The sequence below is a fragment of the Rattus norvegicus genome, chromosome 7, assembly GCF_021556685.1.
Source record: "Rattus norvegicus strain SHRSP/BbbUtx chromosome 7, alternate assembly SHRSP_T2T, whole genome shotgun sequence".
Classification (NCBI taxonomy): domain Eukaryota; kingdom Metazoa; phylum Chordata; class Mammalia; order Rodentia; family Muridae; genus Rattus; species Rattus norvegicus.
The window spans coordinates 62,279,941-62,297,449 of record NC_141540.1 but is presented as its reverse complement, the minus strand read 5'-3'; the positions used below and the strand labels follow the sequence as shown (position 1 = coordinate 62,297,449).

General features: G+C 46.0%; 2 protein-coding genes across 15 annotated transcripts in view; one reads left to right on the top strand and one right to left on the bottom strand.

The window, feature by feature from the left end:
* Window positions 1-262: 262 nt before the first annotated feature.
* Window positions 263-14,587, bottom strand: LOC148004691 (uncharacterized). Of its 2 annotated transcripts, XR_015625323.1 has the most exons (3): window positions 14,092-14,587; window positions 8,742-8,871; window positions 7,951-8,215 (listed from the first exon to the last, which is right to left on the bottom strand). XR_015625323.1 is itself a non-coding variant. In XM_087559741.1 (2 exons), the coding sequence occupies exons 1-2, from the start codon at window positions 14,359-14,361 to the stop codon at window positions 283-285; spliced, it is 312 nt and encodes a 103-aa protein (XP_087415867.1). In that variant the 5' UTR covers window positions 14,362-14,587; the 3' UTR covers window positions 263-282. The 2 variants fall into 2 exon arrangements, 1 of the variants encoding a protein (XP_087415867.1); XM_087559741.1 differs by lacking the exons at window positions 7,951-8,215; window positions 8,742-8,871 and adding an exon at window positions 263-324.
* Window positions 13,732-17,509, top strand: part of Rab3ip (RAB3A interacting protein) — a 43,871-nt gene continuing 40,093 nt past the window's right edge. For 9 of the 13 annotated variants that reach the window (XR_015623866.1, XR_015623864.1, XR_015623863.1 and 6 more), the window contains exon 1: window positions 13,732-13,897. The gene's annotated coding sequence lies outside the window, so the exon portion shown is untranslated. Of the gene's footprint in view, window positions 13,898-14,983; window positions 15,067-16,154; window positions 16,254-17,509 lie in introns of those variants that run through there. The other 4 variants (NM_001437786.1, NM_001437785.2, NM_017313.4 and 1 more) reach the window with 2 other exon arrangements.

Here is a 17,509-nt window from a genome sequence, read left to right as displayed (position 1 = left end):
CTCAAACTGCAGCCTGCTCAGGGAACTCCGCAAAGCGCGTACTGCAGCGAGGGTATGAGGAGGGCATTGGTGTGACCTTCAGGACAAAGACTTATTTGAAACATGGAAGTTTTGCAGAATTGGAACATTATGAACCTTGTTCTATTTGCTTTCCTGATGAAAAGGCAAAACCAAACCAAACCAACATCAGCTACAACTATACCAGTATCTTGTGACCAAGCTTGCTTCTTTTTACCAAATACCTAGGATTCCAAACACTTGCCTTTTTCTAGTGATAGGCATTCAGATTCTTCTTCTGAATTCTCCCGGTTGTGCAAAGGCTTCCTGGAGAACAAATACAAAGTCCTAAGCGGAGATCCAAAGGACTGGCCTTACTGAAAACCAGACATACACGGGGGTGGGGGGATGGGGGTTGGGTAGGGGAGTTGGGGGTGGGGGGTGGGAGTAGGGGTTAGGGGGTTGGGGGGGGGAGAAGTGACCTGTGTCTGGGACTGCGTTAATTATGCACCACTGCACCCTGCGGGAGGGCTGGCAGTTTGAGTTTTCCAAATGGAGGTCTGTAACTTTGATAAGGACTCACTTCGCTCCCAGGAGGCTTCCAACTTGGAGAGATTATTTATTTTTTCCCTGTTTTTTGTTTTTTGTTTTTTGGGGTTTTTTTTGTTTTGTTTTTGTTTTTTTTTGCATATGCTCAGCCTTTCCATTTGAGTTATTTTGTCGGCGAATAATGATCTTACCTAAGTAAAGAGATGAACGGTGAATTCTGACTTCCCTGACTGAGTTTGGGAGCTTTATCATCTAGGGGGATGAAATTAGTCAGAGTGGTGGGGACGAGGTCGGGAGGCAGGTGACAGTGTGCTTTTCCAGACAGTGTTCATTTGTAAAGAAAAACCCTACAGGTTTCAGGAAGAATGTTTGGTTTTTGAATCTTGTGTTTGCTTCTTGTTAAAGCCCTGACATTTTTGACAGTTTCAAATTTTTTGACCCCTGATGGAGAGCAACAGAAGTCCTACTTGATTTTCCTGTTTTCTAGACATCACTTTCTCCTCAGTCTTCAAAACCTGCTCCCCTTGGGTTCACTGCCTACCTTTTCTCTTCTTTTGCACCTTTCCCCTAATGTTAGTAACTACCCTCACTTTAAAACTCAACTGATGTCAGAGAGTAATTGTTATAAATAAAAAAAAAGTCTTCATTCTAGTGTGCTTCTGACTCTTTTTTTTTTTTTTTTCTTTTTTTTTTCCGGAGCTGGGGACTGAAACCCAGGGCCTTGGGCTCGCTAGGCAAGCGCTCTACCGCTGAGCTAAATCCCCAACCCCTGCTTCTGACTCTTTTACCCAGAAAAGTTTAATAACTTTTTTTTTTAGTGAGGTTTGAATGAAAATGGCCCCCATAGGCCCATGGGGAGTGGCACTATTAGGAGGTGTGGCCTTGTTGGAGTGGGTGTGGCCTTGTTGGAGGAAGTGTGTCACTCTGGGTGGGCTTTGTGGTTTCAGATGCTCAAGCCAGGTCCAGTGATGAACTCTTTCTTCCTGTTGCTTTCAGATTGGAAGGCAGGACTCTTGGCTCCTTCTCCAGCACAGAGTCTGCCCACCACTGTGCTTCCCATCATGATGATGGACTAAACCTCTGAACTGTAAGTCAGACGCAATGAAATGCTTTCCTTTATGGGAGTTGCTGTGGTCATGGTGTCTCAAACAGCATTTGAAACCCTAAGTCATGTAGGTCTGTGGAGACAGAAAAGAAAATTCTACATAGAATTGTTTCAAATATATATTGATTGGTATAAATAAAGAGGCCAAAATTATAATGTAACCGAACCTGGAAAGGTGCTTGACTCTGAGTGCAATGAGTTGGAGAATGTTTCTGAAGTCTTAAAAGCATTATAATTATAATGATAATTATAATTATCATTATAATTATAATTCTAACACTTATATTTTAATGACAACATTCCAATATTGGGAGATATATTTTGTGGCTTTTGAATGGTAGAACAATTTCACAGAAAGTAACCTGAGCAAAACTTACACCACTGATTTGCACCCCTAGACCTATTTTTCACTGATTATAAAGTGTACCCTCTGAGCTCAATGATTGCCTAAATTTTTATTATCATTTTGTTTATTTTTTGATATAGGGTTTCTCTTTATAGCCCTGTGTCTTCGTTAGCTGCTATGAACAGACACTATGATCAAGGCAACTCTTATAAAGGACAACATTTAATTGGGGCTGGCTTACAGGTTCAGAAGTTCAGTCCATTATCATCAAGGCAGGAGCATGGCAGCATCCAGGCAGGCATGGTGCAGGAGGAGCTGAGAGTTCTACATCTTCATCTGAAGGCTGCTAGCAAAATACTGACTTCCAGGCAGCTAGGGTGAGGGGCTTAAAGCCCACGCCCACAGTGACACACCTACTCCAACAAGGCCACACCTACTCCAATAAGGCCACACCTCCTCCAACAAGGCCACACCTTCTAATAGTGTCACTCTGTAGGCTGAGCATATATAAAAACCATCATACTCTGGCTGTCCTGGGACTCACTCTGTAGACCAGGCTGGCCTCAAGCTCATGGAAATCCACCTGCCTCTGCCCCCTGAGTCCTGGGATTAAAGGCTTAAAAATCTAAAAGGCTTAGAATTTTGGTATTCTTAGACTCTGGAGTTATTTGTATCTTTTACAGGAGAGGATGGAGGAGATGGTTTAGGAGGTCAAGCTTTTGCTATGCATGCCTGAGGACCTGGGTTCAGGCCCCAGCATTCATTTAAAGCCAGGTTCTCCAGGATTCACCTGTAACTCCAGAGCGAAGGGTGGGGTAGAAGCAGGCAGGTGACGGCCAGCCAGGATAGCTGAGACAGTAAGCTTTAGGTTTAGTGAGACATGTTACAAAACTGAGGTAGAGAGTGACGAGAGACACCTGACAGGTCTTCAAGCCTACACACACGAGCAGGTCACCCACACACATGCGCACACATCTGCCCGTACCACACACATATGTAAATACATAAATAAACATAGAACCAAAACTTTAAAAACCACCATCTGTTTTTGGCAGTGTTTACTAAAGAAATAGAACTGTCCCCACCCCCAGCCCCCACCCCCAGCCCCCACCCCCAGCCCCCACCCCCAGCCCCCACCCCCAGCCCCCACCCCCAGCCCCCACCCCCAGCCCCCACCTGTGTGTGTGTGTGTGTGTGTGTGTGTGTGTGTGTGTGTGTGTGTGTTAGGATAGGGATTGGGGAATCCAGCAGCAGTCATTTCTACCCCAGAGAGCCCTACAACCCTGTAGCTTCTCAGTCTATGAAACTGGACGCCTCAGCTTTTCCAGTTTGTTGCTAAAGGCATTCCTGAGAGTAGGTGATCTTTAAGTTCATTCTAGAAAGCTGAAGGGCTTGAGTCTGATAGGGTGGAAGGTGTTAGAAGTGGCGGTACCGCCGCCCCCGCCGCCCCCGCCGCCGCCCCCGCCGCCCCCGCCGCCGCCCCCGCCGCCCCCGCCGCCACCGCTGCCGCCCCCGTCACTGTAGCAGCAGCAGCAGCAGCAGCAGATGCATCCATCTGCAAGAGGAAGGCTGACAACAGGCAGCACTGTCTTTGTCTCCATCTCTCCTGCAGTCCACTCCCAGAACGGGCGTTCTTTCCTCAGTTCATTCTATCTCGGAATGCCCTCACAGAGCTGCCCTGGGGCATGTCTCTTAGTTGACACCAGGTCCCTATCTAGTTGATAGGGGGATGTGGAGGTGTATATGTGGGGGTCCCGGAGGCTGTTTCCAAAATTCCTGGACACCTAAATACCCAGATGCCACAGGGAACCTCCAGGGAGGTTCCCTGTGGCATCTGGGAACAGGGCCCTCTGGCCAGCAACAAGCCTGGGGGCCAGGGAGAAGGGGAATCCAGCTTAGCTCCGGGGTGAGGTCCATGTCAGGAGGGTGGAGGGGCATTCTGCAGGAGACTCAGGTGTCTCACCTCTGTGTGATGAAGGCTTTCTTCCCCCCATGGCAGTTGCTGATTAGAGAGACAGTCCTTGTCCAAACTGTTTATTGGTAATGGAAAATGATGGATATAACTTACTCAGATTAAATACCTTTTGCAGGAAGGAATGTCCAGGAAGGGAAGTTTATTGGAGAACTCTATCCTTTGTGCTACGTGAACAATTGTCACAATCCTCACGTTGGGTGTTGTGGTCACGTGCTCCAGGACAGGAGCTGGGTCAGGAGTAGATGAAATGCCTATCGTTCTCAGAGATGAGATTTGCCAGGGCAAGGGTAGTGGGAAAGAAAAGCTAGAGTACACGTGAAGACAGCAAACTGTGAGGGGGAGGTTGGAAAGAAAAAGACTGTGTGCTGTTTGAGGATCTCCTATCTGTTGGATTTCATGATACATACCATAACACTGGCACTCAGAAATCTGTGGTAAGAGGATCATGAGCCCTGTTGGAGGTCAGTAGGGCTGCATGAAGAGACCTTGACAACACACACACACACACACACACACACACACACACACACTCACACACACACATGCACACACACACAAACATGCAGGCACAGAGAGACCACTTTCCATATTTATTGAAGTTTTGAGATGACTAAACTGAGAGATTATCAGACTGTAGGTGATTATAATTTAGAAATATTAAAATCTGGCAGAGGGGCCACGACATGATAGAAAAAATCAAACATTTCTGAGTCGCTTACTCTGAGCATTAAAGATGGGGCTCTGCAGGAGAAGAATGGGAAAAGTCTGAATATTAATGAGGCCTGGCATTGGGACCCACACATACAAGGTGTCTGTGTGTGTGTGCGCGTGTGTACACTGGTCGTGACTTCTGGTGGCTTCAGGGTGGCTGGCTGAACATCAGAGGGCACAGAGGAAGGGTACACAGAACACTTGCAAACAGTTCTTTTGTGATTGTTTGGCAAGTTACCTTTTGTGGCCTAAAATTAATCCTTTAGTAGGTTTTGTTTCCTTCGCTTTAAAGGGTTAACAGAAGCAAAGGTGCCCGGATGGTTGGGCAGTTAAAACTCAGCCTGTAGCCTTTCTCCTGGGAAGACAAGTTCGGAGAGACTTTTCTGTCTAGCGTGCCCACTTCCTTCCTGCACCTTATACTGCCTCCGTGCCTTCTTGGGATGAGCGTTCCTGTGTAGAAATCTATCGCCATCCCTACAGTGCCCCTCGAAAAGTGATTTGATTGTGTCCAAGCTCTCCAGAGGCATTTGCTCATGGTCCGGAGCTGCAATAGATAAAAGGTATCTTAATTGTATCAGTCCTTTCAGTGGAGATATGGTTTTTTTTTTTTGGGGGGGGGGTTCTTTTTTTTCGGAGCTGGGGACCGAACCCAGGGCCTTGCGCTTCCTAGGCAAGCGCTCTACCACTGAGCTAAATCCCCAAACCCCGATATGTATTTTTTTAATTGAGTTTTTTCTATTATATTTTTGTTTGTTTTGTGATTTTGGATATTTTTCTTTGGGGCATCATTTAAAGTTCCATACAAAGGCCTTTTTTGAAAAGGCTTCTTCATGCTTGCCGTGATGAGTGCATACAAATACATCCAAGAGCTATGGGGGAAGAAGCAGCCTTACCCATGTGGTAGCTTTCTTCCCAGGGTACGATGCTGGCTTGCACTGGGCTTCCTGTCCCGTCTGGCTGGATAATGTATGCAGGCTGGGAGGCAAGGCCTAGCAAGCTTATGTCATCATACCAAGCATACCTGTTCAGTGTGGTGACTACAAGTTCCGATTTATGGCAATACCCTTCACTGCGGCATTAACCAGAAAAAGTCTGGTGAAACCTTCAATTTGCTGTGAGGAGAGTCTTGAATTCTTTCCCTGGCTGTCCTAGAACTAGCTTCAAACTCACAGAGATCCACCTGCCTCTGTTTCTGGTGTGGTGGGATTAAAGGCATGTGCCATCACCACCCGGCGGAGTCTTCTACCCTTAACCTTTGGAGAAACGTCCACATATAAATTCTAAGGTTATCCTCAATCATCCACTCCACAGACTACCAGAAGAAATCCTGATGCCCAGTGGGCCACCAATCCAGTGCTGGAGTGCAGGGAGATGCATGACATCTGCAGGCACATGGGCCTCTCGGAGGCTCTCAGCATGCATCATGCAGTTCCCCCTGGCACCATTGTTCCTGCTAAACCTTAGTGATACTTATAAAATTCATGTCCAGTAAGCAATTTAGGAGAGTAAACAAGACATTGACCTGTTTTCTGTGTGTATTTAGCCTTTTACAGCGCCCTTCTAGTTTTTGTTTTCCTGTGATTTTTATTTGTTTTATATTTTTCTACTGCAACTCTTTTGAATCTGTTCATCTACATTTCTCCATCCCCTGTTATCTGATCATGGTTTCCATGACTTACATTTCTGCTTTATGGTCTTTTTTCCCCTTTTATTGGATTTTTAAAATTTACATTTTAAATATCCCCTTTCCCAGTTTCCCTTCCAGAAACCTGCTATTCCCCCACCCCTTCCACTTCTATGAGGGTGCTCCCTCACTCCCCCTTACTCCTTCCCACCTCCCTGCCCTGACATTCCCCTACACTGGGGCATCGAGCCTTGGCAGGACCAAGGGCTTCTCCTCTCATTGATGCCAGACAAGGTAATCTGCTACATACTCGGATTGAGTCATAGGTCCATCCCTGTGTTCTCTTGGAATGGTAGTTTAGTCCCTGGGAGCTCTGGTTGGTTAATAATGTTGTTCTTCTTATGGGATTGCAAACCCCTTCAACCACCTCAGTCCTTTCTCTAACTCCTCTATTAGGGAACCCGTGCTCAGTCCAATGGTTGGCTGTGGGCATTCTCCTCTTTATTTGTCAAGCTCTGGCAAAGTCTCTCAAGAGACAGCTATATCAAGCTCCTGTCAGCAAGCACTTCTTGGCATCCATAACATTGTCTGGGTTTGGTGACTGCATGTGGGACAGATCCCCAGGTGGGGCAGTCTCTGGATGGCCTTTCCTTCAGCTCTTTGCTCCACACTTTGTCTCTGTATTTCCTCCTGTGAATATTTTTGTTCCCCCTTCTAAGAAGGACTGAAGCTTCCCAACTTTGGCTTCCTTCTTTTTGAGCATCATGTGGTCTGTGCAATGTATCTTGGATAATCTGAGCTTTTGGACTAATATCCACTTATCAGTGAGTGCATACCATGTGTGTTCTTTTGTGACTGGGTACCTCACTCAGAATGATATTTTCAAGTGCCATCCATTTGCCTAAGAATTTCATGAAGTCATTGTTTCTAATAGCTGAGTATGCCTTGTGGGCTTTTAATAGAAGTGATTGCTTCATCTCCTTACACCCCTCCCCACCACCTCCCCAATCCCACAAACCTGGGGACAGATATTTTTCAAAAATTTCATCCTGCTGCATAAAATGCTCCCGATGATAACACTCCTGTCTGTTGCTTTGCTCTGCCATGGTTTCTCTTTTTGAGGCTGCACACCTGATGGAGGCATCTGGAGAAAAGAGGTTTATCTTGCTCCCCGTTTGCAGGGATGCCGGCCATCGCTGGGGCTGGGAGGCTTTGCCTTTGGAAGTGCTTGCTCACAGCTTGACAATTCAGGGAGCAGAGAGCTGTAAAAGTGACCCATTTCCTCCTGAGGGCCCGTTCCACAGTTGCTTCATCGAAGCAGAGCGGCCACCTGAGGACCACGGTCAAACCAGAACCAGGTCCTTTCCTCCAAGTATCTTTATATATTTGCATTACCTTCTATTTCTCATCATCAAACCAACTGAGTTTTCTTACACCCGCTCTTTGCAGGAGTTTCCAGCATGAGCCGGAACTCCTGCAGCCCTGGGTAATAGGAGAATTGAGCTCTATACCTCAAGATGCTCCCCCCCCCCCCCCCCCCCCCCCCCGAGCTGGGGACCGAACCCAGGGCCTTGCCTAGCAAGCGCTCTACCACTGAGCTAAATCCCCAACCCCTCAAGATGTCTCTTATCCTTGAGGCTTTATACTTGTTCTGTATTTTATTTTATTTTATTTTATTTTATTTTGTAGTGCAGATATAGACCCCAGGCCTTGAATTTGCTTAGTGGGCATTTCTCTATCAAGCCAAACTCCCAGCCAGGAGTTACACTGGCTTGTGTTCTCCAGCGAATCTTCTTGCTGTTGAGGGAGTCTTTGCTCTCTCCTTTCTCCCACACAGCTTTATTTAAACTTCAGCTGATTTTGTCAACATTCATACGTGTTTTGGAAGCTGGGCAGTATGCTGGTGTCCTAGTTTGCAAGAGAAAAGAGAAATGTTTCCTGATCTCAAGGGACGGGAGTTGTTTTTTTTTTTTTTCTCCCCCTCTCTTAAATGATTTCCAAATATGGACAGAGGGGTAGTAAGGCACCCTGACATTTTCATGCCGTGACTCCTCTATAATTCTTCAGAGTAGTGGTGTCTGTATTTTAGGAAAAATTAGAAATCTACATGCATGCAGCCTAAATTTCTCCTTAGTATCCTACTCAGAATTACAGACTTTTTAGAGTAAAATAAAAAGTCTTTCAAAATGGCTTGTTGACCATGTTTCTAAAAACATGGTGTAGCAATGTTAAATCATACTTTGGGCTAGCTCTTACTTGGAGCCTAGTAATTTTTAATTATACCGCAACATACATTGAAAATTACAGGGTCCCAAAGGATGGATCAAGTATGCTTCTATTACCTGTTTACTCCTTATAAAATACTAGGCTTCCCAATGTTTAACTATTCCCCACATCTTCCCTCGAGCCCAGACTCTAGAATTCTGTGGCTCACCTGTGTCTTGAGTTGGGATTGCTGGTAGCAAACTGGGACCAGTATCCACTCCCCACAGCCCCAAGTGTCTGCTTATCTGGAAAGAACTCTTTTCACAGGGTTAATGACGGAGCGCAGAGCACTTCCGATCCTGAAAAACATTATCATAAATCAGAACCTTTCGGCTGATGTATTGTGTTTGGGGCACTGTAGTTATGGACCCAACTGAACAGTTGTTGAGGGGTCTGAACTGTGTTTGGGTGGTGGGTAGCTGAATTTAGACTTTCTGTTGTTGTTGTTACTGACAGCATGATTCTTTTCTGCCTGAATTTCAGTATTGTTATGAAAGAAATCCTTGCAGGCTAACATTTAGGACAATTTCGTCCATCATATTCCAGTTCTCAAATTCCAATTCAACTTTTAGTCTCTTTTCAGATTCTTGAGATGAGATTCCTTTTGCAACTGTTTATGCGCCCATCAGAGAGGCGCTTGGTGACTCAAACACACGTTGAGGTTTTTGTACCAAGAGCAGCTGCAGAAACTTAAAGTAGGGTTTACGTTCGTTAGAAAATGTCACTTCTGAAATTTGGACTCTATTTCTACAGAAATAGGATAAGTCTTCAGAATCTATAATTCCATTGAGCTCTGGGCTCAATCCACATGACTTATTTAAGCTTAGCATTCTTCACGTCCTAAAACTCCCCCCACCCCCTTCCCTAACTGTTGTTCCAAGTTCAGTCTTTTCTGCTATCTCATTAGAACGGCATGAAAGCATATTCTCTTGGGTCCCTTGTGTGTTTGGATAAGTAAGGCCTGAGAGAGTTCTTTAGTTCCCCAAAGCCCTTGACCTTGAAACATGCTGTTAACAAGATCTCAGCGTCTAGGATTCTGACTGCATTAAAACAAACTCAAACTGGTTTGTCTTCGCCCTAATAGGAAATTGTTAGGAGCATGGGTGTGAAGAACATTGGTAACCATAACTCCAGTTCTTAGCTGAGGAAAAGGATTTCTCTTCATACAGCCAATGACAAAATGGCTGACTACTGAATCCATTCGTGTCAGACTAGCTTTTGCCTTCAGTGGGTACCAGAGCATTTCTTCATTCCTCCACTGCAGGCACCCCTGACTTATCAGGATCAGGTAGGTCCTGTTACTCTGCTATGCTCTGATGTTCTAGTCTGTGTAGTTGCTATGTGGAATGCATACCTTAAAAAACAAAGCAAAAACAAAGACAAAAACAACCTCTATAGGTGAGGCTGGCCTTGAACTCAGAATTAATCCTCTTACCTTAGCCTTGAGAGTGCTTCTATTACAAGCATATACTGCTTTGCTTGGATCATAAAAAATATATATATACCATTTAAGAACATTTTCTGGGTCAGCAAGATGGCTTAGTAGGTAAATGTGCTTTGCCACCAAATCTGATGATTTGAGTCTAATCCTGGGACAGACAGAAAGAAAACCCACTCCTGAAAATTGTCCTCTGACCTCAACACTCCTGTCATGGAGTGCACCGCCCTCCAACCATATAAAGGATTAAATGTTGGACAGAATTTTGAAAAACAATATGAAAGGAATATTTTCTGGTGATGGGTAACAGCAATCTATTCAAAGCTGTATTAAGCAAAACTGGGGAATTACTTTAAGTATTTTGAGGTTGTAAGGAGACTGTACTCTGTAAAACTTAGAAAGTTCTCTCTGTTGTATAGAGAAATACATATTTGCTTAATGTCTGGCTGCAGAGGGGGCAGGCAGAAGAAACCATGCCATTTAGAGTCTCAGGTCTTTGTTAAGCCTTCCACCCTCTAAATTTCTTATTTCCTTTTTCTTGAGCCATGAAAGTGGCCTCAAATGCAGCCATGGCTATAGTGGGTCTAATGAGGAACACTGCAGAACAGTGGATATTCCAGTTCCCGGGTGTTTTCGGACAGCAGCTTCTAGAGCTCCTTGTATTCTTTTTTTTTTTTTTTTCCCCCCTGGAGCTGAGGACCGAACCCAGGGCCTTGCGCTTGCTAGGCAAGCGCTCTACCACTGAGCTAAATCCCCAACCCTGCTTCTTGTATTCTTTACTCTAATGCCAGAACCACATGGCCAAAGCCGCCCAGTTCTTCTGTGTGGTGGGGCTGGAACATGGCCCCCTTGGCCAAAGACATTTTCCTTCACTGCTTAAGTGTGGCTGTCCTGGAACTTGCTCTGTAGACCAAGCTAGCCTGGAACTCAGAGCTTTACCAGCCTTTGCTTCCTGGGTCCAGGGATTTAAGTGTGTGGGACCATGCCAGCCCCTAAGCTTTTCTTTAATTCCTTTTCACAAGTTGGAAGCTTTTTGGGGTGGGGTCTTGCCCTGAAGGCACCACTTCCTTTGTTCCATTTAGCATCCGGGTTTTCTTTAAAACCTTTTGTTTCCTTAAGCCCTGGACTTAGCTCCATCACACTTCCTGGTGCTTCATTTTTTCCTCAAACTGCATAGCTTGTTCCCTTTCATTATAGATCTGCCTAAGACTGGCCACTAATAACCACATGACATAATCAATAGTAGGTTGTTTTGAAATCTCTTCTGCCAAATATCATTAATCCAAAACTCTGCAACTTGGTCTCAGGCAGTTTTTTTTTTTTTTTTTTTTTTTTGACAAGGGCAGAAAACAGCCACATTCTTCACAAAATATCACAAGTATGATCTCTAGACCACTTATTAATTTTCTTTTTTTCTGAAACCTCTTGAGCTGGGCTGTCATAATCTACATTGTTCTGTCTTCCATGTACCTAATAGGATGGGCCATTACACCCTGCTCAAAATATTCAATTGCTTTCCTCACCCAAGTTCCAAAGTCCATATTCCACAAAGAAACACGGGCAGGCTGGTCATAACACCCCACTCCTGGTACCAACTTCTGCCTTCGTTAATGTTCTATTGCTGTGAAGAGACACCATGATCATGACCACTCTTATAAAGGAAAGCATTTAACCGGGGCTGGTTTACAGGTTCAATGATTTAGCCCATTGTCATGGAGGGGAGTCTGGTGGCATGCAGGCAGACATGGTGCTAGAGAATGGGCTGAAGGAACTACATCCAGACCCACAGGCAGCAGGAAGAGAGAGAGACACAGGGTCTGGCTTAGACTCTTGAAATCTCAAAGTCCACCCCCAGTGACACACTTCCTCCAAGAAGGCCACACCTCCTAATCCCTGTTAAGGACTGCTATTCCCAATGACTAAGCTCCAAATATATGAGCCTCTGGGAGCCATTTCTAGTCAAAGCACTCTACACTAACTGTCCTCATTGTCAAATAGTGCTATAGTTCACTTTCCGAGGCTACAGATCTTGTGGTTAATGTGCCTTTGGGTCACTCTGGGAATCACACATATTAGTATTATTGTGATGTTTTGGGTCTTATGTTGAATAAATTAAAGAGCCAATCCTCCAAATATTCCTACACCACATAGAGCATTCTGCTTGTGTGTCAAACATCCCCTCTTCCTACATTGACAGAGTTCTCCTCCTCCAGGCAGAGGGCCTGTTCCTAAAACACAGACTAAGGAGAAGAAAGGAAAGCCTCCTTACGGTCCATGTGGAGTATGACCTGGAAAGGTGTGAAAGCAGCAGTTCTCAACCCGGGGTCACGACCGCATGGGGCTCAGGTGGCCTGTCACAGGGGTGGCCTAAGACATCAGAAAGCACAGGCTCACAGTGGTAGCAAAGTTACAGTTATGAAGTAGCAACAGAAACAATCTTATGGTCGGGTGGTCACTGCAACTCGAGGGACTGTATTAAAGGATCACAAGAGGTAGGCAGGTTGAAAACCACTGAGATAAAGTGTTCTGGGATCGCAGATAAGGATGTGAGCCCTTAATAGTTGGGTTGGGTGGCAGGCAAGCACTAGGGAAGGCTTTACAAAGAAACGGAAACCTGGGTTAAGTAATTACCAATGACACATGATAAAAGTGTGTGTGTGTGTGTGTGTGTGTGTGTGTGTGTGTCTCTCCCAGAAGGTACAGAGGCACAATGTAATAAATGTTTGATAGACAACATAACATAAAGGAGTGAAGTGAGGAGTCTACAAATGATGATGGCCCTTTGAAACAAGATACATTTAATAATTCTTTGGGAGCTGGAATGGATAAGAATTGGTGATATATTAGAGATGAGTTATTAAATAGTTAATGACTTTCTATGTTTCTGTTGGATTGTGAGAGGGTTACACTCATTGACACTCTGTGGTGAGGTGTATTGATTACATATATTAAACCATTTAACTCTCAAAACCTCGATGAGGTAGGCATTCTAGTATCCATTTATCAGCCAAAAGATTGTCGTTATTGCAGATGAACTCGCTTAAGGTCACAGAGGTCGGTAGGTGGCTGGTCACAGGGGCCACACATATAACCTGCTTTTTATTACCACCTCCTAGAATGACAGCCCCTGCCTCTCTGAGTATCACAAACATTGGTAGAGATACCGAGGATGACTGTCCTGCGTCATCCTCCCCTTCCTCCCCCCACCTCCGGTTAGATTTTCAGGGCTTGATTCTGTCTGTACTTTGATTTTTGGTTTTTCCAGCTTGGAAGCCGGAATGTGGGATGGAAGTTCGATAAACAAAACAAAACAATAAAAATAGTTCCCGTAAAAGATGAGAGAAGGCCTCTGGAACTACAAGAGGAAGGATCTGGGTTTTACCAGCTCCCCCTCAACCCCCCACTCCAACTTTAGGTATCCACGGACTTGGAATTCCAGCTCGGTTCTGCTTGTCCTCCAAACACAGTCCAAAGCCTCAACCATCCCAGGAGAGCTCAGCACCCTGCAAGGTAGCTCCAGGGTTTCCAGCCTGAGTAGTTCCCAGGGACCCTGGACTCAGCGCGAGAGGCAGCCTGCACCGAGCCCCTCCTGGCGCCAGGGGGCGCCGCAGTGAGCGGGCCCCTCGCCACTCCTTCCCGGCCCCGCCTCTAGTCCCGCCCTCTCTCCCGGGGCGGGGGGCGGGGAGGGACGGCTGCTCCCCGCCCGGCGCTCTGCGCAGGCGCAGTCGGCTCTCCCTCCCTCGGCTCCCATCGCAGTGCGCCCGCCGCGGCGGAGTGGAGCGGCGTCTGTCCGCCGCCGTCCTTCGCGTCTCCCGAGCTGGGCACGCGCACCCTGCGGCTCTGCGAGCGCCGCTGAGCGCGGGCGGCGGCCGCGGCGGGTCCGGCAGGTGAGTGCGGCGGCGGGAGCGGGAGGGGGAGGCGGGCGGCGTGAGCACCGCCCCCTCCGCGCCTCACCTCGCGCCCTCGTCCCGCCGGCCAGGAGCGCGGCCGGGCAGGTGCAGGAGATGGTGGGGAGGGCGCGGATGTCGCCCGCCCACTGCGTAGCCCCGGGGACCCGTAGGGCGGCGGCTCCGACGCTCACCTGGCGGCCCGCACGGCCTGGGTCGCTGAGTTGCTTAAGTCGCGGGCGGCGCGGTTGGCCGGGGATGTACGGGGGTCGCCGGGTCCTGGTTTCTCCTCCGCGGTCGGCCTGGCCGACCTGACTTCGGGAGTCGGGACACCGGGACTGGGAGAAAACCGGTTCCCCCTGCGTGGGCCGCTCGCCCCCGCTGCCCGCGGAAAAGCGAGGCTGGGGAGCCGATGGTGCCGGGTGGACGCTGCAGCACGCGAAGAGTTGCCAGTTGTTGAACATTAAAACATCGATCCTTAATGGCTGGCTGGAGCACTCTGCTCCGAGTTAGAGCCGGTGCCCCAGAGGAGCTTTAGTTTCAAGGAAATGTTGCCTATTCCCAGCCTACCTGTTTATACACTCCTCGGTGTCCCCCGCGTCAAGGAAAGAGCCCTGTGATCTTTTTGCTCTGGAATGATTGCATAATTGGAGGAGAGGCCGATAAGAGGATTAAAACAAACTGTTCTGTTGTAAATCTCTTGAAAGACCCGGTTTCTGTTCATTACCCTGTTCTTAAGTTTTTGTTTTTAAACAATGACTCGAGAGGGAAAAGGCAGACTAGGTATGCAGCCCACCATTGTAAATATTTGATGCTGTTAAATATTTCACCAGTTTTATGGGGCCTTGTTCAGTTAGCGTGTGTTATTTATTTACTAGGACTGTGCGTTTTCAGAGGACTTTTCATGTTTGAATAGACACTGCATTTTGAATCTACTCCTCAAGGCCCCAGGGGGAACATATCAGGGAACTTAACAGTTACACAGATTTACTCAGTAATGCATTCTTCTTAGCTATAAGAACAGACATCTTTCAGCTTCTTTCTCTTTCCGGTGCCACAGTGTTTTGAATTAATGCATACTTTTGTGAATGAGCGTGCTTGATGAAACACCCATCGCTCCTTTCACACAGCAAGTCATCTGTGCTATCGAATGAATCTCACCTTCCACGGTCTGTTTCATGTCCATCTGCTCTGTGGAGTTTTGATGTCTCTGTTTAAATGCAAATGTACTTTTGAGTCAGTGTAATTCTATACTTTGAAACGTATTCTTTGCCTCAGATTTTCTTTATGCCTCTAGTCTGCTGTATACATGGATGCGCTACAAATATTTTTTTTAAATGGAAAAATTCCCAGGGCTAGCCCGCCCCTCATTTTTACGCTGTGGCAAAATGGAAACTTGGATATAATGTTAGTGTGTATGTATTGAATGAGTTAGATAACCCTTTCTTTTCTGCTGAGCCCTCACTCACAGGCTCTAAGGAAAACAGCCTAACTTTCAGAACCACCTCTCTCACCAAGCATGTGACCTTGAGTAAATCATTTATTGAGCATACCATGTAGAAACATTAAAATGTCAGTAGTTTACTGTGTTTCAATCCAACATGAACTGTATAAAGGTGGGATGTGAATTTAACTAGACATTTCATTGAGATGTGAGGAGGGAAGAAGCATTAGTGTGACTGTAGCCCGGGTGAGGATACTTTGACCCCATAGCCATTTTTAGGTTGTAGATAGCTTTATTAGATCTTACAAATTTGGGGAAACCGAAGTGCAGAAAATCAAAATAACTTGCCCGTAGTACTTAGTTGTCCTTTATGGTGGCCGATCGAAAAGCCAGTATTAAAACTGTGTGAGAACCCCCAAATGGAGATTTAGACTCTGTTGTTCCTTATGCTACTGGTCTATGCCTTCTGGAAAAAAAGCGTTGCATTTAGAGGGCATGCCAGTGAGAGGTGTTGTTATTTGTATGTCTGATTAAAAGCTACCCGAGTGTCTCGATGGTAGTGACGTCGCTGTTGCCACCGGTACTAAGTTCGAAGTCCTGATCTAAGCCTGCCCCAGCTCATTGACCCTCACCAGCCAAGAGATAGGTCATTTATACCCCCTTGCCTTTTGTAGTCGGGGAAATTGATACATGCGTGGTTCTGTAGCTTAGCTGGGATCGTATATCTGATTAAGCGACAGGTCGATTAGAAGTCAGGCAGCTTTAGTAACAGGGCTTGCAGCCCTCATAAACCCAGTGCTTCTTGTCTTTTAGGTTGTGATGCCGGAGTTGTTTGCTCTTAGTGTCACGATTTTGCGCCAGTTCACGCTTGAAGGATTGCCTGGTCTTAATTACTACTCTGCCACTTCATCTGTAGGTCGTAATGCTGAAGAATTGTTTTTAATTTAGCTTTTATGAGATAGTTATATGAGTGTAATATGTAATTCTTATGTCACCAGAGGGTTTTAAATGAAATATTCAGTGAGTATCTACTTTGCAAACCAGTGGGGGTTAAAGGAAGCTACAAAAAGCATAATAGGAATGTATGATGCTCCTATATACTGTATAATATGTTCCTCAAAACTTAGAGGGGGCTGGGATTTAGCTCAGCAGTAGAGGGGCTTGCTTAGCTTGGCAGACTTCAAGCTCAGTCACTAGGATGCAAAAAGCAACAGCCCCTACGAAAACAAAACAAAAGCAATTTACAAGGATGTATATATAATTGTATATACATATATATAATATACACATGTGTATGTGAAAATCTGTGTATACATTTTGTTGAGTATTCAAACAAAGATCTACAGTAGTTGGGTACAGGTGTGTGCTAAGGTAAAGACAAAGTTGTAAGAATATTGATACATTTTAAAGCTAAACATTTGGCCAGTGCAATGCATGCCAACAAATTTTGCGACTGTGTCTACTTGATACCTTGGAAGTCAAATCTCAGGGTTTTGGAGAACTCATTTAACTGGTTTTTCCTTTGCTGCAATGTTCTCTCGAATCCCCACCCCATCATGCTGGAGTGCAGGCTTCTATAATGCTGGATATGTACTTACAGTGTAACCTTCCTTCCTTTGCTTATATAATGCTAAAAGGAACTTACACTGTAGCCTTTCATTTATTAATTTTAACATTCGTGCCACACTTGTACTCTTTGTTTTTGTTGTTCGTTTTTGTTTCTTTGAGACAGGGTTTCCATGTGCAGTCTCAGCTACCCTGGAACTCCCTGTGTAGACCAGGCTGGCCTCGAACTTACACAGCCTGCCTTTGCCTTGGGAGTGCTGGGCGTAAAGTCGTGAGTCATGAACTGGATACGTGCTTGGAAAGGTGGTTCTGTAAGCTCTTGGACAGCAGGCTTTACTTTATCTTAACTCATCTTATAGCTTAGCATTGGACTTGGTACCCAGGAGGGGATTGTGCTGGATAATCCATTGAAATTGAGCTGACAGCAGAAATTGAAGTGTTAGAATGAGAGCTGAGGGGACTATGGGAGGAAGAGGGGTGCCTTTGGCCACTTTGATTATCCTGCTGCCTGCCCCTCCCCCATTCTCTTTCACCTTACAGCTGAAGGCAGTAGTTACATACGCCTCAGTTGTCTGTAGCCCTACATAGACCGACATCTGGAT

Bases quoted from the DNA above. Each gene is read 5' to 3' on its own strand.
- LOC148004691 (XM_087559741.1), bottom strand. From the start codon at position 14,361: ATGTTCAACAACTGGCAACTCTTCGCGTGCTGCAGCGTCCACCCGGCA. The intron at 325-14,091 runs GTGAGCGTCGGA...TTTGTTCTCCAG, and splicing joins CAGGCCGTGCGGGCCGCCAG to GAAGCCTTTGCACAACCGGG.